Source organism: Syngnathus acus, chromosome 5 (genome assembly GCF_901709675.1).
Source record: "Syngnathus acus chromosome 5, fSynAcu1.2, whole genome shotgun sequence".
Lineage (NCBI taxonomy): Eukaryota > Metazoa > Chordata > Actinopteri > Syngnathiformes > Syngnathidae > Syngnathus > Syngnathus acus.
Window position 1 is genome coordinate 12,110,814 of NC_051091.1, and position 22,171 is coordinate 12,132,984.

Here is a 22,171-nt window from a genome sequence, read left to right on the forward strand (position 1 = left end):
AAACTTCTCCAAATTTGAGGAGAAAACACAGCAGAGGCAGACATGTATGATTTACATACTGTTCCTCTGGTTTGGCATCAGACATGTTGAAAGCAAGATGATAAAAGCACTGCTAATCATGGAGGCGCACTAGACACAAACACAGCATCGAGAACCCCGTGCTCGTGGCGACTCGTGAGAGTATGTTTGCGTTTCCTGGGAAGTAGCTTCTACCCATCGCATGCGGCGCCCTCTGTCATTATCTCGGCACTCAATGGCTTGTTCTCCCGTCCAGATCTGTGTTTAAAGGCTCGGCGGTGTGCGTCTACTCCATGGCAGACATCCGCATGGTCTTCAACGGTCCTTTCGCCCACAAGGAAGGACCCAACTACCAGTGGGTGGCCTACACGGGGAAGATTCCCTACCCCAGACCTGGCACTGTAAGTGGTAAACATATTCATAGCAAGAACCCAGGACCGCAGGAACATACAAATATGATTAGAGACGCGACAAGACTTAAAACTTGCAACCTTAAAAAAAACATATACAGTGGATACAGCCATATTTTGGCCATTTTTTTTATTTTGTTTTTGGCTCTGGGGCTCCCCCTAGAGCACATGTGTCAAACTCAAGGCCCGGGGCCAGATACGGCCCGCCACATCATTTTATGTGGCCCGCGAAGACAAATTGTGCATCAAATTCGTGTCATTACTAGAATTGCAAATTGTCTTCACTTTTAATAATATCTTTTTTTTTTAAATATTTGACCAGGTTTTACTCGTCTGATTTAAAGCGAGTTATTTGTCAGTTTGGTTTGTAGCTTTTACTGTATATAATATGAAGTGCTCATACATTTATTTGGGTTGACAGTCATAATGGCCCACCGAAAGAAGCTATGACTACAATGCGGCCCGCGAAAAAAAAGAGTTTGACACCCCTGCCTTCGTATTATGGGAAAACATTTAGGGCATTTCCAGCAATTAAAGAAAATTAAATCAAATATGTTTGAAATATGAGATGATTTTTTTTATTCCAAATTCAAATGAATTGAGTTTTATTGAATGCTCCTTAATTTACAATCAAACCATTACATGCTCTACTGTCCCATTTGTGAACCCAGTGTCCCGGAGGAACGTTCACCCCCAACATGAAATCCACCAAGGATTACCCGGACGAGGTGATCAACTTTATGAGAAACCACCCCACCATGCACAACGCCGTGTACCCGGTACACAAGCGGCCCCTGGTGGTCCGGACCAACGTGGACTACGAGTTCACCACCATCGCCGTCGACCAAGTGACGGCCGCTGACGGAAGCTATGAGGTCCTCTTCCTGGGAACAGGTCGGTGGAAAGACATCAACCATATTTATTATTATTATTATTATTATTATTATTATTATTCATTACACAATTTAGGTTCCAAACTAAGGTGTCAACGGAAGGTCAGGGCTTCAAATTAGCCTTTGAATAGTTTGAAGTTGGGGTTTTACATTAAGGTTTCAGTGGTGGGTTAAGGCTTCACTTTTTTCATTAAAATTGGCATTTTGATTTAAATGAACTACATTTTTGGGTGGATTTCAGGTTGAGCCACTAAGACAAAAACTTTCTAATTCTCGGCTATAAGATGGACCACACTAAATTGTCTGTCTACTACGTCATCTTATGATGGATGGCGTCAAAATTTGATGAACACTGAATGTTATCCTCATTTGTGCTTGTTAGATCGCGGAACAGTGCAGAAGGTGATTGTATTGCCGCGAGATGACCTTCAGACCGAGGAGCTGGTTTTGGAAGAAGTGGAGGTCTTTAAGGTTTGTCGCTCTGGTCTCGCTGCCTTTCCCTATCGTCTTCTGATTTCTCATTTGAGGTGTGAGGTCCCAATGTCTTGATTGTTTTTCGGCAGGTTCCCACCCCAATCACCACGATGAAGATCTCATCCAAGCGCGTAAGTAGGAGGAACATCTCACAAAGCGACCGTGACGCAGAAGGTGTCATTGAACGGACGTTTGCTTCCTTCAACAGCAACAACTGTACGTGGCGTCGGTATTGGGCGTGACGCACCTTGCGCTCCACCGCTGCGACGTGTACGGCGAGGTGTGCGCTGACTGCTGCCTGGCTCGGGACCCGTATTGCGCTTGGGATGGAAAATCCTGTTCCAGATACTCGGCGTCGCAAAAGAGGTGCGTTCGTTTAAGAATGTGCACAAATAATTTGTTGTACTTTAAACTTATGTGAGTTTTCTTCGCTTTGTTTAGTTAATGTTAACAAAGAAAGCAGATAATAGACAAACCCAATTGGTATCGCCATGTTATATGAACATCTTGGGTAATGGGCATTTTGATATAAACAAGCTAATATTGATGGATAATACAAAGTTTATCCTCTTTATCGTCAATATTCTCCAATGTATGTTCCATACTGCCCCCTAGTGGCAAAGATGTGTACAATCAAAAGAGCAGCACGATGATGTCAGAAAATACCTTGTATTTATTTGTGTTATAATTGTATGTTTTCTGTCAAGTACAATACTGTGAAGTGTTAAATAAACACTTTGATCCTTTTAGACGCAGCCGCCGTCAGGATGTCAAGTACGGCAACCCCATCCGCCAATGCAGAGGCTACAACTCCATTAGTGAGTTTAGAAATAGCTTTACACATGCACTTGTCCAAACACATGGCCCACCACCAGACTAAAAGTTTATCTACTAAAGCTACTAATTCCTGCATTGTTTGTTTTCCAGCCAATAAGAATACCCTGGAGACAGTTCAGTATGGTGTAGAGGGCAGCACCACGTTCTTGGAGTGCCAGGCCAGGTCCCCCCATGTTTCTCTCAAGTGGCATCTTCAGAAAGAGAACAGTGACAGGAGGAAAGAGGTGAGTAGTATTTTTCTTATTAGTTTTACTGCTGTTTTTTTTTTTCTGGAGGGGGCGTAGGTATTTTAATACTAACAGGAACTGGCGTTTGGGATGTCCATCTGTGCTTTAACCTCTGCCACTTCCCAGATTCGCTCCGAGGGCCGCATCCTGAAAACGGACCAGGGCCTCCTAATCCGCTCCCTGCAGACGTCAGACAGCGGCATCTACCAGTGCACATCGACGGAGAAGAACTTCAAACACACGCTGGTCAAGCTGCAGCTGGTGGTACTCTCCAGCCGCACCGTCAACAATGTCCTGGTGGAGACGGGCGCGCCTTCCCTCGCCCTGGCGCCACTGCAGTCCAGCGCCTGGACGCCGAGCGCCGGCCAGTACAAGGACCTGCTGACCATCCTGAGCCAACCGGAAATGGGCCTGATCAACCAGTACTGCCAAGACTACTGGCAGCTGGGAGACAGCGGCGGCGGCGGCGGCGGCCTGGGGGACGGCAAAACCAAGAGCCTGAAGGAGCTGAAGGAGCAGAAGAAGCCCCGGAACCGCCGGCATCGCGACGACGAGACGAGTCCCACGGAGACATGAAGCGCCTGAACCGACCAGTCGTGAGTCTACCACAACTCCATAAACGCTACACTATTCCTCCGGTGTTGAGGAGTGACTCAAAATGGACGCAATACAGCAGAAAAGACAAAAACTCTTGGATGAAACACACAATATTTATTGTAGGTTGTAAAAAGTAATTCTTTGTACCTATCTAGAAAAAAAAATGTTTTTTGTGAATAGGATGCTGTCGTTATTATTCTAATGTTCTGGTTAGTGTTACTGACAATGTGTATTTTGTCCAGTTTGTCTTTTTTTATGTTTGGTGTTTTGGGAGCATCCACCGCCGCATGGACGAGAACTGAAAAGTGGAACTTGGACTAAAATGCTCCTCTCAAAAGCTTTTCAAAGACGGCACAAAAGGAACATTTTTCAGGACCACGCAAATCAATTATCTTCATGTTCCATCACCTGGCCATATTTTTCTGGATTCTGGTGCACACTTTTTAATATGTGAAAAAAAAACACAGTCGAAGAAAAAAATGGCAAGTGTGTTCTTGCTGCTACTATCCAGCTCTGGAAAAAAATGAGAGTACTCTGCTGCAAAATAATTAGTGTATGCCAACAAATCTTTACTGAGATGCAAAGAATCTGTTTGTCATTTTGTAACGTCTGTCGTATGAGTTGCTCTCCAGCCTTTTACGCCAAGTAGCACCTAAAAGAAAAGCCTATAGCTCACCATCATGACATTAAAATGCTGCCACATAGTAGGCCTGAGTGTTCATGACAAAAGAAAATCACTCTTACCACAGCCCACACCACGGGATAATCTCTCATAATAATATTTTTGATGATCACTTTATCTGTCGCCCACTTGAGTTATTTATCCATCTAATTGTTGCATCTTCAGTACCGAGTGATCATTGTACTGAAGGAGACTTTAAGGAATATAAACGTGACAATTTCACCTCCCAAAATGCAGATTCCAGCAGGCAGCTATTTTTAACTGAGTCTGTACAAAATAAAACAAAGCACCTTCTGTCACTAAACACACACTAACGTAATGTGAGACATCGCTTAAAGGGGGTTTTGATATTTTGGAGATGTTTCGAACACTTCAAAGCATCCGACTTTGTCGAAGGGTCCCCAAAAAGAATGATGTGGTGTACAAACACATTGTTGTGCTTCCTGTACTGTCGTTGTAACAACCTTGTGTCCCAATACTTTTGTTCATGTGCACATGCAATATAGTCGCTGCTGCAGTTTGACAAGGGTTACACACAGACACAGTCATACAAGTACCACACCCGCTAGCACTTGCTAACACACGCTCACACAATCACAGATGCACTTTAATACAAACACATACACAGTCAGAAAAAGGGAGAGTGCAGTTAGATATGGACGGCTTACATTTTAGATGTAAGATTTCATACAAGGTCAACTTTGCATTCCTGCCGTCTTCACGTTTTGGTTTCATTGAGTCTATATTATGTCGCCGCTGAGAATGAATTATGTCAGCGTTATGATTCATCTTTAATTTTTTTCAATAATTGGCGAGGGGAGGGTGCATATTGATAGAAAAGGTACAAAGCAATTTGGACAGGGTGTCTTTTCATGGTGCATGGCATGTACAGTGTATGTAAAGTGTTTGTCTAAAAAGAGGTTTTGTTCCTGTGGATGTCGGTGAATGTCTTTCTTATTGCGGGAATATAAAAATAATGTAAAAAAAAAAAAGAATAAATATGGGCTCAGCTTTTTTAAGAGGGTGTCAGAGTCCAGATTGTACTTATGTTTGAAATCTTATTTCATGTGTTTTTGCAGACTTCCCTCTGGGTCATTGGTGTAAAGTATGACATTGATAAGATGCACACTTGTTATGACTTGTAAACATAATAATGATAATAATAATAATGACTTCTTCCCCATCAATGTTGCTGACTAATAAATAAAAGCTCTATATTTTATAATAACAAATCCTATCTCATGTTTGCCCTTTGGTGAGGAAGTGTGAAAATTGGAAATTAAGATTCGCTCTTCAAATTAAGGTCAATGTTGGATTTCCAATTCGGGTTTCATTTTAATACAATGGTTTCAAATTTGGGGTTTAAGACAAGTTTGTGGTTCAGTTTGTGAATTTAAGAGTTTCACGGCAAGTGTTTTGTAAAACTGTTTCAGGTGCAAATTAGGATTTCAAGAGGGTTTCAAAATAGCCTGAGGGTTCCAAATTAGGTTCTGAAATTACAGTTAGCATTTCAAATTGAACTTTTAAGATGGCATCGGTGTTTGAAGTTAGGGTTTCAAGCTTGGGTTTTAAATTAGGGCTTGAAGCACACAAAGGTTTGAAATTAAGCTTTCGTGGCAGGAGTAGGGATTCAAATTATGGTTTCAATTTTGGGTTAGGGGTTCAAACAAGTTAGTATTTCAATGCTAAAAGGGGGGGGTCATATTAAGGCTATAGCAAAAAAAAAGTGTGAGGTATGACTCAAGCACACTCAGACACATACAGATGCACATAATTGAAAGTGAGTAGATTAGGATGCTTAACCAGCCTTAGATTAAGGTCAACAAGATCTGTGAGGTGAACCCACAAAGCTCTTTAGACACTTCACAGCTCCCGTACAAACATACTAAACATGTACTAAAACGTTTTCTATGATTATCAATAGTCTCTATTTTGTAGTTATTGAACAAAAGTTTTTGCACGTCTACATGACTGTAATTTATTGCCTCTCGGTGACCAAGGTGGCTGGGCACGCCATAAGGAGCAGCACGATGAGATTGAAGCATTAAGGGTACAAAAAAAAGTTAAGGTTTCAAATCAGGGTTTGAAGCAGAAAATGGGGTTTCAAGTCTGGGTTAGAGTCCCAAATTAGATTTTGGTTTTCAAATGATGGTTTCAAGAGAGGGTCGCCACTTACGTACGGACTCATTGGGAGCGATTGTGTGCAGCCTCATAGTAGATAAGCACTTGAGCCGATGTTTATCTTCCGCTGAGCGCAGCAAAGTCCCCGTCTCCGTCTGGTTCACCTATGGACCCTCACCCTCGCACCTCCCAAACTCCTGTCCTTGCACCCCATTGGTTGGCTTCTCCGTCAGGTGGGCCAGGAGGACGCCCACTATCCTCTCCTAAGTTTGGAAGGAAAACATTTGCAAAGTTGTTTACCGGTGCCAGGTCAGAGCACAGGGCCGATCTGCTTTTCACTTGTTCTCTTGAGCGCTTTTGGCTTTGGCAGAGGGGCCGGAGCCGGGACCAGCAGCATGGGGGCGGGAGCGAGTGCAGAAGAGAAGCGCTCCAGGGAGTTGGAGAAAAAGCTGAAGGAGGACGCCGACAAGGACGCCAGGACCGTCAAGCTGCTTCTGCTCGGTAAAGTCGACACACTGAAGGCCTCGCAGTGGAGCTGGGGCCACTTACAGTATATGGCGCTTGTTAAGATGATGACATTAGAATGTGTATAAAGGATAAGAAGAGGAAAAAAATGGCAAACAAAAATAAACTTAATATAACATTTAACATCAAAATATGTAAAACTATATGAATCAGTAATTTTCAGGTTAAATTTTGGAAGTATTTCAATGAGGGGACAAAATTAAAAGTTGTATTGCATTGTTAATAAAAAAGTAATTAAAAAAAATACTACAATATATCCATGTGCAGCAATCAGTATTTTAATTAAGAAAATTTAAGTCAAATGTTCCATCTTGCATTGTAATGCTTATAATAGATCAAATAAAATAAAACAAGGAAACATCAATTTCTTTTTAATTGAATCTGATATAAAACTGTTGACTATAAAAAATTAATACATTATATCAAATATTTTAAGTGAGAAGATGCAATTTTAAAAAGCTATTAATAAGTAGTAAAAAAAATTAAAATTCTGGCCTTAACATTTAACTTTTTCTCAAGCGTTTCAATGGGGGGAAAAAAAAACCCATAGTTTTTTCTCAAAATAATTTTCTAACTGTAAACTCTTTTTATTTCTATGTATTATTATTCGCCACTAACAAATAAAATTCAATTGGCAATTTAAAATATTTGTTTTAACATTGAATCCTTCCACTGTATTATAGTTAGTGAGATCATCATGACGATGTAGGTCAGGGACACACGCAGGTTTGTCCTGACATCAGCTTTGAAGCAGATTAGATGTGCTATAAGAAGCATTAGGAGCCATCGGCATCCTCCGTATGAATACCATGACCTCATCATTTTTCCAAAATAATATATGAAGCATTTGTCTCGTGTTCTTTTTGTCAGTAATAATGTTTGTGTCTTGTAGGGGCTGGCGAATCAGGAAAAAGCACAATTGTCAAACAGATGAAGTAAGAATTTCACTCTTTTACTACATTACAAAGTCGATTGGGCGCACCAAATCATGACATCCATAATTGGTTGTAATTTGTTTGTTTTAATTTAATTTAGCCCTAACAACCAAAAACTCACTCAGTAGCGGCGCACAAAATTGGCTGGACAAGACATTGGCTATTGTGTACCTAATGAAGTCACTAATAAATTGTTTATCAGGCAACAGATAAACACCCACATTTTTTAATCTTCAGAATTATCCATCAAGATGGCTACTCTCTTGAAGAGTGCCTGGAGTTCATCTCTATCATCTACAGCAACACCCTTCAGTCTATCATGGCAATCGTGAAAGCTATGACCACATTCGGAATCAACTACGGCCACCCAGATCAGCAGGTGGTAGAAAAGCCAGGCGTACCACACCGTGGGTGCCCTACATACCCCGTGTTGATCATTTGGTTTGTTTGCAGGATGACGCCAGGAAACTGATGCACCTGGCCGATACGATCGAGGAGGGCACCATGCCCAAGGAGCTGTCCGACATTATCCTCCGCCTGTGGAAGGACTCAGGCATCCAGGCAAGCTTTGACCGGGCCTCCGAGTACCAACTCAACGACTCGGCCGGATAGTAAGTACGCCTCGTCCCAAAATTAAGATGGAAGTAGTGAAAAGAAAAAAAAACTGAGTTCATTCCGCTCTTTCTCTGTCCTTTAGCTACCTGAATGACTTGGAGCGTCTGGTTCAACCAGGTTATGTCCCCACTGAGCAGGATGTGCTACGATCTAGGGTGAAAACAACCGGCATTATCGAGACCCAGTTCTCCTTCAAAGATCTGAATTTCAGGTGAGAGGATGGAACGCTCGAGGTTTCAAAAGCGTAGAAATTAAATACAGCAATTCCATCACTCTGTTTGAACGAGAAGGTTTTCCCAAGCCTCTTCTCTGGACTAGAATCTTTTCCAGGGATGAGAATCTTCTGATACAAAAAAACTCTCTTGATACTGGAACCTTTTCACTCTCGAGACAAACTTCTCTTTGCAGTCAAACCTACTTTCTGGACTGCAACCTTCTCTTGGTGTTACAACCTTTGCTTGGAACTTGAGCCTTCCCACTTTCTCTCAGGACTACAACCTTCTCTGTGACGAGTACCTTCTCTGGACTTGAACCTTTTCAATACTAGAACCTTCCCTGGGAACTAGAACATTTGACCTTGTCTGGGGACCTGACACTTCCCTCGGTACTAGGGCGCATCTGCCAAATCGAGTATGGAGACTGCATGGTCGCAGTATACTGTAAACTGCATCTATGGTCATAAGTTTTTCATCTTCTGTGTCTCTACGCAGGATGTTTGACGTGGGTGGTCAGAGGTCGGAGAGAAAGAAATGGATCCACTGCTTCGAAGGGGTCACCTGCATCATTTTTATCGCTGCTTTGAGTGCCTACGACATGGTGCTGGTGGAGGATGATGAAGTGGTGAGAGGCTTGGACATTACATGTGTGACATTGTGTTCCTTCACAGCAGGATATACGCGTAGCAACCTTTAGCATCTTAGCCAACTATTAAAATGGGGGTCCGCAAGGCAGTCTATTTTCTCCACAGAACCGAATGCATGAGAGCCTGCACCTGTTCAACAGCATTTGCAACCATCGCTACTTTGCCACCACCTCCATCGTCCTCTTCTTGAACAAGAAGGACGTGTTTGTGGAGAAGATCAAAAAGGCTCACCTCAGCATGTGCTTCCCCGACTATGATGGTAAACAGAAAAATAGTATTTTAGTCGATTTTTCAGGAAACTGCTTGCACTGTTTCACTTTATTACAAAAGTTGAATTTGATCTGTAATTTTACACTCTGCTTCCATGTCACCTCTTTGAGGTCCAAATACATACGAGGATGCTGGCAACTACATCAAAGTGCAGTTCCTGGACCTGAACATACGCCGAGACATTAAAGAGATTTACTCGCACATGACCTGCGCTACCGATACAGAGAACGTTAAGTTTGTGTTTGACGCTGTCACCGATATCATCATCAAGGAAAACCTGAAAGACTGCGGTCTCTTCTGAAGGAGCTTCGCACGTGAGTCCAAATAGGGTTCTGGGTAGGCTTGTAAAGTATTTTCTTAAGCTTGGCTTAGGGTTTCAAACAAAGGTTGGGGTTTTACTAAATGGTGTGAAGCCACATTTAAGCTTTGAAATTAGGATTTGAAGTCTAGGCTTTATTTCATATTTGGGTTTTACAGCAAGGTTGGGTTTGGAACACAACATTTCAATTAGGTTTTCAAATTATGGTTTCAATCCTGGGTTAGGACTGATTTTTCATCTTTTTTTCCAGGATTGTGTAAGAACCTACTGAGGACAACAAACCAACCTCTCAAAACACGAGCAAGAAGTCGTAGCTTTGACTTCTGTGGACTAAACGGAAACTACAAACCATCAGAATTCCCCCGTTGCTTTCTTTTTTAGTGGAGCTAACGAGCCGTCTGCAACGTGTAGCAGACATCCAAACGAGTTTCTCTCTCAGATGCACATTCACACTCCAACCTCTATTAGACTAGCAATGGCTTTGTATGATTATTTATTATTATTTATTTTTTTAGACACAATCACTTTAAATTTAAAAATGAAAGTCTGTGACACAGACCTAAGGGTTAGTGTTCCAAGTTAGGATTTTAAGCCTGGGTTAGGCCTGAGTGTTAAACAGTCCCATGCCCAAATCCACTATTAAAGCTTCTGTAGAGAACAAATTATGTGTCCGTTTATTTTTTTTCCAATGAGAAATAAGAAAGAAATAAAGTGATGCTGGAATTGGTTTCAAAATAGGGTTTGATTCCAAGTGTAATAAAATTATGGGTTTTAATTAGGGATGCCACTATCAAATAATTTTAGAATTGTATACTATATACTTTTACAGTCATATGAAGAGGATTCATCTCTTGCCTTATACAGCCAAGACTCCTCCCACAGCCACTATAAAAACATCACGCATAGGTGGAGCACTGTCAATAATGGTTTCTGTTCATCCCTCCTTAGCTGCTCTTTTTGCTTTGTGCATTTGGGTTGTCAAATATGTCGCTGGATCAAACTGTCCTGAACCACTGACTGCTTTTATAAATGGGAGATGCTGCAAACAGTGCCCTCCAGGTAAGAAAACAATTTGAAACATTTTCTCCACAGATTAATTGATGCCTTTAAAGTGAATAAAATATTTAATCACTTTCTGCTTCAAAGGACAATATCTGGAGGATTTCTGCACAGAAACGAGAGAAACCCTCTGTCGCCCATGTTCGAACAACTCCTTCTCTGAAAAGTATAATGTCTTTAACAAATGCACTCCATGTCAGTTGTGCCAAGGTAAGAGCTTCTCGAGAACGTCCTAGAGGACAATTAAAGCACAGTACGATGATCAAAAACACCAGTGCATAAAATCTCACAGGAAATGGTTGGATTTATTGTATCTGGACAGAAAATGAAGAGAAATGTTCTCCAGCCGCAAAGTGTTTGTGTCACCCTGGTTTCCTGTGTTCCGATGACATGTGCTCAGAGTGCATGAAACCTTCTCGTCATGTTGGTGAGGAGATGGAAAAAACAGGTAAGGCCTATTTTGAAGTGATGAATACAGTGAGCCCACATTTATGTTGGAGAATCATCCCCCCCTTAGGTGACAGCTGAACATAGTAAGACATTTTATACCAGAGTATATTAAAAAAAACATTTTTAAGATATATTGTTATACTTCTTCCACACTTATCGAAACTTACTTAAAATGCATTCTGAGCACCTGCAACTTGCGGTCAAGAAATGTCAGACTATCATATGACACCACATTGGGGTTTCCAAAGAACATTCAACCATTTATTTTTAATCACTCGAGGTTTATTGTAAAAGAGTACAGTACATGGATAAAAAAGAGAATTAAAAATGTTTCATATTTAAACACCAAAATGTTGAATGGAAATCTGCTATCTTAACGCAAGCATAAACACCAAAACATTCAAGCAAATCATATGGTTTTCTCACAGGCCTATTTTGTCTTTGCTCTGTGGGAACAAGATGTATTAGACAATGTAGTTTCTTTCCTTCTTCTTGCTTTCACTTTATTTTTCTGTCACGGTGAAATTAGCCAGTGACTTTAATCTTTAATCTTAATCTTGTAAAGGCCCATCTCATATTCTCTCCAACTTGGTTTTGACTTCGTCTTAGTTTTTACAATGTCTAGGTTTGCAAAAATGTGTGTTGATAATGCATTTTCAGCTAAACTTTGACTTGATTCCTTTCCAGAAAAGGATGCATTTTGTATGATCCTTGGCATCGGATATGGTATTCTGGCTGTAATTCTTCTGATGATCTTGTTTCACACCTGTATAAACGTTGCAAAGAAAAATAGAGCAGGTGGGTTTATGTTTTTTTTGTGTGTTAAAATGTTTGACCATCCAACCCGACATGTGATTTGTTTGTTATGTTGTAACTGTAAGGATTTTTAACTTCTTTACTGACTTTTCCATCTTTACTTTTTTAAGTATTGCAATTAATGTTTTACCAGTTTTACCACAGTTTTGTCCAGTTTGTAGAATTCGTAGCAGTTTTTAAAATATTTTTTAAGACTTTGGCCGCCTTTTAAAATTTTCAATGCTTTTAAACATAATTATTGAGTTTTTAACATTTTAACCAATTTTCATATTGATTTTAAAATCTTGGTCAATTGTGAACTTCTTAAATGATATTTTTAAATCTTTACTCATTTTCTTTCATGATTGTAACTTTGATTCAGAGATGAGGTGTATGAGGTGTAGTCTGTTTCCTTCTACGTGTGCTTCAGCTCTAACCCCTGCCGCCACCCCATGTCACCCACGCTTGTCCATCATGGAAGAAAGGGGGCTCCAGCAGCAGCTCTTCATCCAGGCTGATTCTATGAACCAACTCCAGGAAATTGTCACCAACTTGTCATAGGGATGGGTGTATTTGGAATTTTATGGGAGGGCCTTCAATATTAGAAATCTCCATTCTAGTGACAAATGTAATGAAAATATATATTTTTTTTTTTTACCCTCTCTCTCTCTCTCTCTGTCTCTCTCTCTCTCACCCCTCGCTTTCTCTCTCTCTCTCTGTTCATTCACCGGCTGGGGACATCTGACAGGAAGTGGTTGGATTTCTTTTGTCTTTTGAGATACGTATGTTCTCCATTCGCCAACCACAAACATGTCTTCTGTTGTCATGGTTTCCTGTGGTCATACGATGCATGCTTGCTATGTATGGAAAATACCATGTGCGTTGAAGCTGGCTAGTAGGCGGTGAAGACAGAGAACAGCAAAGTTTTGAGAACAAAACAAATGTCAATGGTATGGCCCATTTTGGTTTAATTAAAAAAAACACAGGCAAACAGCTGCAATTACTGTTACACAGATGACTTTAACTTGAAATTTATGAAAAATGTTCATGTGTAACAAAGTTATGGCGTGATGCACAAGGACATGGTGTGGTACCTGCATCCTGTCGTAACATCAAAAAAATTCATCCTGCCGTAACATTCAGTCAGGACTACGAGGAATTTAATTTGCTTTGTTTATTTCGGCAAGTACATAATCAACACTTTTTTCAACTTCATTTCACATTTGGTTTTTGCATGACTTGTCGAAAAGGGCAGCGGAAGTTTCATTTGAATACAGCAATGACAAGTTACAACAGATCTCGACAGTTTGTTTTGAATACAACAGTAACAATTGTTATTATTGTTACCATCATTATTGATGTTTTTACATTTGTTGACTGGTAAATTGAAATGTGGACTGCTCGGCCCTGGTGCTTCCACCCTCCGCCTGTAGGGGCGCTGGCAAACCCCCTCTGCCCCAGACCGACGATCACATGACGGTCTGGCCGGCTCCCATTACCACGCCCTCCTTCCCCTCCCTATCTGGAAAAGCCCAACCAAACATCTGACAGGGAGGGAAGAGGCGAACCACCACCGACTTCCCAAGATGCTGGCGCTAATAAACCGGCTTTTAGACTGGTTCAAGTCTCTCTTTTGGAAGGAAGAGATGGAGCTGACCCTGGTCGGCCTTCAGTATTCGGGAAAAACGACGTTCGTCAACGTAATCGCCGTAAGTCGCCACCTGCTAGCTGGGGCTAACTAGCCTAATGCTAATAGCATGAGCGCTAATGATGGGAGAGCGATGACTAGGAAGAAGTCATCGCTTTAACCTTTGTTTCCGCAGGTCATACATCATGTAATATTACCACGCTGTGGTGCTATCGTCATTTAAAAAACTGGATTTTAATAATAAAAAAGCTAATCCTTGCTTGCTAGGAGTTGAATGAGTAAGGCTGGCTAGCACAATCGAGCTAGTGTTTGGCTTTGTATTTATGACGACTGCATCGCTATCCATTTTCATTTGGGAAAACACATTTTTCACTTTATGACATATTAAGTGTGAATGTAACGTAAAATTAATATAAATTTTAACCAATAGTAGTGTAGTGTGTTGCTTAATTTTACGAGAGTAAACGGTTTGATTTATCTTTGTTTATTGATTTATTTTTGTTTGCGAATGTGCGTATTTTTGAGTGGTCGATTGTAAATATTCAACAAGTCGTAATTTTATGAGGAAAATGTCAATTATTAAGAATTGTTTTTCTATTTTCAAGCTTAGTCTTATGCGAATAAAGTAATATCTTTACATCTTTTCAGAATTTTCTTTTAAATATTTAGTCATTGGCATGAGATGATGGAATATTTTTCCATTAAATATTTGGTTGTATATAGTTGAGCAAAAGAAATTGCAATTAAGTTGTAATTTTTCGAGGAGATAAATGCATTTTTAAAGGAAAACAAGTCTTAATTTAAACAATATTATATATTAGAATATAGTATTAGAATATTTTCAAGATTAGACTTAATTTTACAACCAATATTTCTGCAATATTTTTTACATTTTTTAATAAAGTAGTACATTTACAAGACGATTATAAATGACAAGAGTAAAAACAAGATGCAAGATGCACACGTAATGTTATTGTAACTGACACACATCCACTTGCCACTGTTACAACTTCTATGATGCCTCAATTGTTTTACTTTTAGTAGTAGTCATTTTAACAGACATGGCCTGCTTTTAATTTGATGTGATGCTGTTGGTTTTAATGTCAATTCAATTATTATCCTGATTATAATCCTGCCAAGGGAAAATCCAATTTACACTCTGCTGTATATAAAAAAAAAAAAGACAAGGATGAGCACCTTTTTGTCCAAGTCATCATAAGTAGCCTACTCCAACCCTAAAATGGTTGGTCTTATTGGGGTTCTGTTCCACCCTGCAAGGACTTGTGGGATTTCCTCCAGTCATAAGACCGCTGAATTCATTTCCACTTATCTGTGTCAGGTGACCACATGTGGTCATGTGCTGTGTGTTTGTATGCGCGCGCACACACTAATGTCGTGGTCATGCAGGCCGAAACAAACGAATGAGCACTTTCTGTTGACGACACAAGAGTGAGAGTTTAAGTAGTGCTTTCAAATTTAGCAAGTTTAACAATTGCAAGTTTTAAAATTTGCTCCAACACATTTTTTTCCCAATGTAATGAGGACAAGCGCCATAGAAAATGAATGTATGATTACGTGATTATTATTTTCAGCCATAGTCAATGACCAATTGATTAACTTCACCCATAGTCCGTCAAAGAGCCAAAGTAAAGAGTTTGCCTCTAATGTATCAACGTGTCTCCTTTCAGTCAGGCCATTTCAGCGAAGACATGATTCCCACAGTTGGCTTCAATATGAGGAAGGTCACAAAAGGAAACGTCACCATCAAGGTGGGTGGTTCCAGCTTCCTGATTTTTTTGTTTTTGAAAATCAATCCTTGTGTTGATTTTACAAAGAGGAAGGAGTATTGAATGGCAACGCATTTTCTCTGCAGATCTGGGACATCGGAGGGCAACCACGGTTTCGGAGCATGTGGGAGCGCTACTGTCGGGGTGTCAACGCCATTGTGTAAGTACAGCAGATAGATAGACCAATGTTTTTAGCTAGGCTAATGCTATTTGCAGACAAGGAGGCCAATAACCGATATCTGGAGCTGATATTCATTTGTAGGGAAAATGAAAATATTGTTGTCAAAATAAAAAATAAAACTTTTTTTTTTTAATTCTATTAAGTGTGATTAAAAAAAAAAAAACCTGCATTTAAAGGGTTTTCTTTAAACCTAGAACTGTGGTGCTCATTTCCAGATACATGGTGGATGCGGCAGACCGAGACAAGGTGGAAGCGTCTAGGAATGAGCTTCACAATCTATTAGACAAACCTCAGCTGCAAGGGATCCCCGTGAGTATTCCTTTTCACACCGGTTCCTCGTGATCAACTGTGACAACCTGTTCCACAAAGTGACTGTCTCGGTAGGTTTTGGTGCTGGGGAACAAAAGAGACCTGCCTACTGCTTTAGATGAGAAACAGCTTATTGAGAAAATGTAAGTCCACACTACAGAGGGCATCTCTGTTTGCGATGGAATTTTGCTCAAACTTGTCAAAAGTCACAGATCACCATTACGATCTGCTCTCGTACATCATTTTAGCATTATACACATTTTTGGTTTTTTTTTGTCCAAATGAGCTCTTTTCCGTTTTTAGGAATCTGGCAGCCATTCAGGACAGGGAGATATGCTGCTATTCCGTCTCTTGCAAAGAAAAAGACAACATTGGTGAGTTGAGGAATAGGGGGTCTTCTCTTCAAAATAAAACAATCATTCAGAATGTTTGTTTTCTGTGTTTGTGTTCAGATATCACCCTTCAGTGGCTCATTCAGCACTCAAAGTCCCGGAGGAGCTGAAAACGATGAAGGGCAGATGTTGATTGCCAGCTGTTTGCCATGTAACCGTCATGCCACTTCGGACGTGTCCTTAACTCACCACATGCACTCTTCTGCTTTTTTTTTTTTTTTTTTCTTTCTTTCCCTCTCCCCCTTCTCTTTCCATTTGTACCCCCACCACCATCCCCAAACTCTTTGGGAATGCACTACCCCAAAATGTAATCCCGATACCAAATGAAGACATGTAATTGGCATTATTTGTCCTGTAAATTTGTACGATGTGACTTTTGACAATGTTTTTGTTTAAATGGTAAAGCAGCTTTTTTTTTTTCTTTTTTTGTTGCTGATTCATTTTCCCACCTTGTATATTTGTGATAATTATGCAGTCAAGCAGGTCTGTACGAAGATTAGGTATCCAGCTTGTATGATTTTTAACAGCAATTGCGCGTATGAATATGTGATTCTATTTAAAGTCTGAATGATCAAAAAGGACGTCTGCTGCAGAGTTGTAGGGTGTATACTGTACTCTGCTCTGTAAAAAGTAAGCCTCCTAGCAATCCGTTTTGTGTTGCGCGAATGGCGAAATTTGAAGTGCCTTGCGCAAATGTTTCATCTGAAGCAACACTGCATGCGAGGTGTTGTGCCAAGGAGGAAGTAAAGACACCAATCACTTCAATGTATTCAAATAAAGGCTTGCTTTTTAATACGTGAACTAAACTTGACTTTTACTTTGTTGTTAAAGCGTAGCATGGCTAACTTGGGGGTGGGTAAAGTATGGTCCTGGGGCCACAGAAAGCCTTATCTGTTCTTTAATTTGGTGCACTGAGCATTTGCATTAATAAATAGCCCTGTAATATTTCCTGTAGTCATTTAAACGCTACCACAAACAAGATTAACGAATACTTTTCAGTTTATGTAATTAAATCTTATATATTTTACACTACACATTGTGGCATTTTTGCCGTGGAGTCAGAAAATAACGTGAAAATGCCGTTGAGAACTACCGGAAGTAAGGCGTGCTAAGGAAGTGGCAACGCAAGATGGCCGCTGGTGACTTCAATTCCGACTGGGCTGTTGCATCATGGTTTGCTGTTCCTATTGGCCAGCATAGTAACACGTCAGCGGTGTCGCAAAACAACGCCCACATGATTGACATTTTTTTGTGGGAAAATCATGAAACGAAAATGTTTGGACGTCATAGCGTGAAATCCAATCACAGGCGCGGTTCTTGGGACTGACTGGTTTGTTGACAGGAATCGTGTCATTCGATGCAAGGCACTTCCAGCAAGCTGATGTATTTCAGATAAACCCCAAGACATCAGATTAGTTTACTTCGTGCAGGCGTACACACTCAAAGTATGCGTTTTAATAGCGAGCTAGAGCAAAGATGCAATGGCGGTCGTTGGTAGTCGGTGTGGTCGTCGTGAGACTGTCTGTCAGCTTGTGGCTCGCCTTTGGACTTGGAGCGTACGTTAGCTTGGGCACCAGCCATTCCGACGGAGCCGGCACGGAGGAGCCCTCGACCGGGGAGAAGAAATGCGGCGACTCGTGGTCCAAGCAGATAAGCGGTAACAAACATGAGGAGACCACCGGGACTTGCGCCAAGTTGGCGGAGGAGTCTCCGAAGAGGTCCTACCTGAGCTTCTTCGACGGCAATAAGGACGATTACGTCCGCAGATACAGCTCCTTCCCGGGCACGCTGAGAGCCACCATGAAGGAGAAGGCCAGAGAAATGTTCTACTTTGGTTATGACAACTACATGAAGTATGCGTTCCCCAAAGACGAGCTCAACCCAATTGACTGCGAGGGCAGGGGCCCTGACGTACACAATCCGTGAGTTGTCATTATGTCCGGTGGTCATTTTGGGGTGGCACGCTTAGTATTAGGGAATAATAAAGGCTCCCACGCATTATGACTTAACATTGTTCAGAATTAAGGCAACAGTGCAATTACCAGATGCATATCAAAATGTATTTACTGCAAGCTTATTAAGTACAGGATTCCAAAGTTTTTCTAAATTCATTATTATTTTGAGCATGTAAAGTAGTGTCATTATAAAAACAATTGTGAGGGGAAAAATATCAAATTAGCAAGCTCAATTCAACTCAGCTCAACAAGAAATACAAAGTGAAAGAAGCAAAAGTCAAAGAAAACCAAAAATAAAAAAGTAGTCAAACCAGTCTTTGTATGACTTGCTTACACACACGTGCAAAGAATAGGCTGAAGTATTTCCTTATCAGTCGGAACTACTTTAATCTATTCTATTATCACAATACCCAAAATGCTTTGGTGTTTTGTTTTCCTATACTAACATGTCATGATATTATATTCAATGTTCATGTTCCGTATATTACATACAATGTACTATCGAAGCAGATTTTATATATATGTAGTCAGTGGTGGACCTAGCTAAACAAATAAGAACACAGAAAGCAAAGATATTTAGAAGAAAAACTACATACTGTATATTGTGCCTTTATTGTGGTTGGTAGTTAAGACAATTTTGCCTTGAATTACAGTTCCAACATCAACATCAATGACGTCCTGGGAAACTACTCGCTAACACTTATTGACGCTTTAGACACCCTACTGGTAAGTCATTCAAGTGTTCATTCAGAACATAGAGTGTTTTGTTTGGAATTGGATTGATGCCGTTCAGCCAAAGATCTCATTGGGAGTTTCTCCCTCAGGTGCTTGGAAATGTCACGGAGTTCCGGCGGGCCGTCGAGCTGGTTATCGACACTGTGTCATTTGACAAGGATTCAACGGTGCAAGTGTTTGAGGCCAACATCAGGATATTAGGCAGCCTCATCTCAGCTCACATTCTGCTCACGGACTCCAAGCATCCATTCGGAAGGGTGAGCTTCGAGGGCTACGACAACCAGCTGCTGCATTTGGCGCACGACCTGGCCGTGCGCTTGCTGCCTGCCTTTGAGAACACCAGCACAGGCATCCCGCACCCCAGGGTGAGTTCCACGCCCCTCGGGCACTCGCGTTCAATCTTCCTTACTTCGGATTCCTTTTTGTTTTTGCAGGTGAATCTGAAAAGGGGAGTCCCGTACGGCAGTATTAACGAGACGTGTACCGCAGGAGCTGGATCTCTGCTGGTGGAGTTTGGAATCCTGAGCCGCTTGACCGGAGATTCCACGTTTGAGTCTGTGGCTCGACGAGCGGTCAGAGCCCTCTGGAAGCTGCGGAACAGTGAAACTGGTCTTCTAGGTACACTACAGCATTCATCACATTTATTTGAAGGCATTTCACCGGTCCCAACTGGTTTCCAGCTGTTTGGAATACAATGCAGGTTCATAAGTTTATGTTCATGGATCAAAATGGTATTTTTGACAAGGTTTGCAGAAAATATTTTATATATAATATTTTTTGTGTAATATATTTAATATTTTTCAATCATCTGACCAGGCAATATCGTCAACATCCAAACGGGTCACTGGGTGGGCAAACAGAGCGGTCTGGGCGCCGGCATGGACTCCTTCTACGAGTATCTGCTCAAGTCATACATCCTGTTTGGCGAGAAGGAGGACTACGCCATGTTCCAAGCCGCTTACGCTAGCATCCAGAACCACTTGAGGCGAGGGTGAGGGCTCCCCCGTTTACAACACTTGAAATTCTTCGCTGTCCTACAAGCCCATTCTTTACATTCCCATAGGCGAGAATCGTGCAACGAAGGAGAAGGCGACCCTCCCATCTACGTCAATGTGAACATGATGAGCGGCGAGATCATGAACACGTGGATAGATTCCCTGCAGGCCTTTTTCCCCGGACTGCAGGTCACATAAAAGCGCTGTGAAATTTGTGGTACTAGTCTGAAGAAAATTATTTTTTTTAGGTGCTAAATGGTGATGTAGAAAACGCCATTTGCCTCCACGCCTTCTACTATGCCATCTGGAAACGCTTTGGGGCGTTACCAGAGAGGTACAACTGGCAGCGGCAGGCTCCCGATGTTCTCTTTTACCCGCTCAGACCTGAGTTGGTGGAGTCCACCTATCTGCTCTACCAGGTGACTTGTCGTCAACTTATCTGAAATAATTTTAGTGTGATATGTTACATTTTAATTACTACCATCATCAACTTTCTCAGTCTCTTTCAAATTTCAGCTTTGTGTTTATTGTCTTGATCACTACAGGCGACCAAAAATCCTTTTTACTTGCATGTTGGAATGGACATTCTCCAGAGCCTTGAAACAAATACCAAAGTCAGGTGCGTGCATTTTAGTTCTTCCCCACTCCTTTATTGTCTCTGTATTGATGTGATGTGTGTGATTTGCAGATGCGGCTATGCCACCCTCCATCACGTTGTACACAAATCCAAAGAAGATCGCATGGAGAGTTTCTTCCTCAGCGAGACCTGCAAATACCTTTATCTGGTACCGGCTGTCGCTTACAATTCAATAATTCAAAACCCTCTTTAATGTTACGTCCTGTTGTTTAACCACAGCTATTTGACGAGGACAACCCGCTTCACAAATCGGGCAATAAGTACATCTTCACCACCGAGGGTCACGTGATGCCCGTCGACAAGCGCTTTCGGGAGAAAAGGTGGAACGGCAAGTGTGCGCGTGAAGACGACACGGCGTTGCAGACGACGATAACTGAGCAGCCCTCCCGGAACAGCAGCAATGTAAGAATCACACATTATTTTTTTTAAACAATTTGGATTCAAAACATTATCATGTCTTGGTCTTCCTCTCGCTCAGTGCATCCGGATCCCCGACGCACGTCGATACACGCTTCCTCTGAAGAGCGTCTACATGAGGCAGATTGATCAAATGGTAGGGCTGCTCTGAGTCTGCTCGGAGGCACTATGACTACCACGTGAACAGCGAGGTTTCCGCTGGACCGTGACTTCGATTTTTTTTCCGTAGGTGAGAACTGTCAGCCAATTTGGAGTGGTTGCGTTTATTGGGATATTAAAAAAAGCACCTCTTCTAACACATTATGAAGCATTCAGTGACTGTTCGTACATTACCACAAGGGCTTTACCCCGCCTTCTTAAATCGTGCCTGCTTATTTTGTTGACGATATTTTGTTGCTTTTTCATTACTCTGGTGTAATAATGTATAGATATCTACATTTTGACCACTGTTTTAAGTGCCTACAGTCATTTTTGTGTTATTCTGTACAAGGACCCCTGCAATGTGCAGATGTTTACAACTACTAATTCAAGTCATAGGTTTTTATGTGAACATTTTCTTGCTTTTTTTCCCTAATTTATCAGGAGTATTGTAATTGTTTCATACCTGCTACAATTGTCTCAGGGTAAGTATAAACAAAAATGAACAATCTCATCAAATAATGTCTTAGTTATTGCTTCTAAGGCCATAAGGTATTCTTATTTTTTTTAAGTGGCACATTTTTGTGTCCATTTGCTGATTAAACTTGCTGCACAGAAATCGGAGCACAGTTGAGTGTGTGTTATTTTGGTTTCAAATGCTAATTTGTCACTCTAACCTAGACTTGAAACCCTAATTTGAAACTCCAATATCCAATCCATCCATCCATTTTCTGAACCGCTCAGTCCCCACGGGGGTCGCGGCCGTGCTGGAGCCTATCTCAGCCGTCATCGGGCAGTAGGCGGGGGACACCCTGAACCGGTTGCCAGCCAATCGCAGGGCACACAGAGACAAACAACCATTTGCACTCGCACTCACACCTAGGGACA

General features: G+C 41.3%; 5 protein-coding genes across 6 annotated transcripts in view; all 5 read left to right on the plus strand.

Annotated features, from left to right (window-relative positions):
• The window catches only part of sema3fa (sema domain, immunoglobulin domain (Ig), short basic domain, secreted, (semaphorin) 3Fa), a 38,512-nt gene extending 33,191 nt beyond the window's left edge, over positions 1-5,321 (plus strand). For both annotated transcript variants that reach the window (XM_037251380.1, XM_037251381.1), the window contains 8 exons: positions 275-419; positions 1,100-1,322; positions 1,704-1,792; positions 1,885-1,926; positions 2,004-2,161; positions 2,546-2,613; positions 2,723-2,856; positions 2,986-5,321. In XM_037251380.1, coding sequence (XP_037107275.1) covers positions 275-419; positions 1,100-1,322; positions 1,704-1,792; positions 1,885-1,926; positions 2,004-2,161; positions 2,546-2,613; positions 2,723-2,856; positions 2,986-3,435 — 1,309 coding nt within the window. In that variant the 3' untranslated portion in view covers positions 3,436-5,321. The remainder of the gene's footprint in view (positions 1-274; positions 420-1,099; positions 1,323-1,703; positions 1,793-1,884; positions 1,927-2,003; positions 2,162-2,545; positions 2,614-2,722; positions 2,857-2,985) is intronic.
• Positions 5,322-6,530: 1,209 nt separating this feature from the next.
• On the plus strand, positions 6,531-10,447 carry gnat1 (guanine nucleotide binding protein (G protein), alpha transducing activity polypeptide 1). Its single transcript, XM_037251364.1, has 9 exons — positions 6,531-6,760; positions 7,677-7,719; positions 7,957-8,098; positions 8,173-8,330; positions 8,417-8,545; positions 9,045-9,174; positions 9,302-9,455; positions 9,577-9,780; positions 10,036-10,447. The coding sequence occupies exons 1-8, from the start codon at positions 6,655-6,657 to the stop codon at positions 9,765-9,767; spliced, it is 1,053 nt and encodes a 350-aa protein (XP_037107259.1). The 5' UTR covers positions 6,531-6,654; the 3' UTR covers positions 9,768-9,780; positions 10,036-10,447.
• A 231-nt stretch (positions 10,448-10,678) lies between these two features.
• On the plus strand, positions 10,679-13,098 carry cd27 (CD27 molecule). Its single transcript, XM_037251365.1, has 5 exons — positions 10,679-10,844; positions 10,932-11,054; positions 11,167-11,292; positions 11,982-12,092; positions 12,520-13,098. Exons 1-5 carry the CDS (start codon positions 10,709-10,711, stop codon positions 12,648-12,650), a joined length of 627 nt encoding a protein of 208 aa, XP_037107260.1. The 5' UTR covers positions 10,679-10,708; the 3' UTR covers positions 12,651-13,098.
• A 490-nt stretch (positions 13,099-13,588) lies between these two features.
• On the plus strand, positions 13,589-17,212 carry arl8ba (ADP-ribosylation factor-like 8Ba). Its single transcript, XM_037251366.1, has 7 exons — positions 13,589-13,798; positions 15,426-15,506; positions 15,611-15,684; positions 15,921-16,014; positions 16,090-16,157; positions 16,318-16,388; positions 16,467-17,212. The coding sequence occupies exons 1-7, from the start codon at positions 13,676-13,678 to the stop codon at positions 16,514-16,516; spliced, it is 561 nt and encodes a 186-aa protein (XP_037107261.1). The 5' UTR covers positions 13,589-13,675; the 3' UTR covers positions 16,517-17,212.
• Positions 17,213-17,686: 474 nt separating this feature from the next.
• On the plus strand, positions 17,687-21,907 carry edem1 (ER degradation enhancer, mannosidase alpha-like 1). The gene is made up of 11 exons (XM_037251362.1): positions 17,687-18,328; positions 19,015-19,087; positions 19,186-19,461; positions 19,531-19,714; positions 19,913-20,087; positions 20,160-20,280; positions 20,340-20,510; positions 20,637-20,710; positions 20,780-20,876; positions 20,948-21,130; positions 21,207-21,907. The coding sequence occupies exons 1-11, from the start codon at positions 17,883-17,885 to the stop codon at positions 21,294-21,296; spliced, it is 1,890 nt and encodes a 629-aa protein (XP_037107257.1). The 5' UTR covers positions 17,687-17,882; the 3' UTR covers positions 21,297-21,907.
• The last annotated feature ends 264 nt before the right edge of the window (positions 21,908-22,171 follow it).

Bases quoted from the DNA above. Each gene is read 5' to 3' on its own strand.
- cd27 (XM_037251365.1), top strand. From the start codon at position 10,709: ATGGTTTCTGTTCATCCCTCCTTAGCTGCTCTTTTTGCTTTGTGCATT. The intron at 10,845-10,931 runs GTAAGAAAACAA...TCTGCTTCAAAG, and splicing joins CTGCAAACAGTGCCCTCCAG to GACAATATCTGGAGGATTTC. The intron at 11,055-11,166 runs GTAAGAGCTTCT...GTATCTGGACAG, and splicing joins TCCATGTCAGTTGTGCCAAG to AAAATGAAGAGAAATGTTCT.
- arl8ba (XM_037251366.1), top strand. From the start codon at position 13,676: ATGCTGGCGCTAATAAACCGGCTTTTAGACTGGTTCAAGTCTCTCTTT. The intron at 16,015-16,089 runs GTGAGTATTCCT...CTGTCTCGGTAG, and splicing joins CTCAGCTGCAAGGGATCCCC to GTTTTGGTGCTGGGGAACAA. The intron at 16,389-16,466 runs GTGAGTTGAGGA...GTTTGTGTTCAG, and splicing joins CAAAGAAAAAGACAACATTG to ATATCACCCTTCAGTGGCTC.
- edem1 (XM_037251362.1), top strand. From the start codon at position 17,883: ATGCAATGGCGGTCGTTGGTAGTCGGTGTGGTCGTCGTGAGACTGTCT. The intron at 19,715-19,912 runs GTACACTACAGC...TCATCTGACCAG, and splicing joins CAGTGAAACTGGTCTTCTAG to GCAATATCGTCAACATCCAA. The intron at 20,711-20,779 runs GTGCGTGCATTT...TGTGATTTGCAG, and splicing joins GAAACAAATACCAAAGTCAG to ATGCGGCTATGCCACCCTCC.
- gnat1 (XM_037251364.1), top strand. From the start codon at position 6,655: ATGGGGGCGGGAGCGAGTGCAGAAGAGAAGCGCTCCAGGGAGTTGGAG. The intron at 6,761-7,676 runs GTAAAGTCGACA...TGTGTCTTGTAG, and splicing joins CGTCAAGCTGCTTCTGCTCG to GGGCTGGCGAATCAGGAAAA. The intron at 8,331-8,416 runs GTAAGTACGCCT...TCTGTCCTTTAG, and splicing joins CTCAACGACTCGGCCGGATA to CTACCTGAATGACTTGGAGC.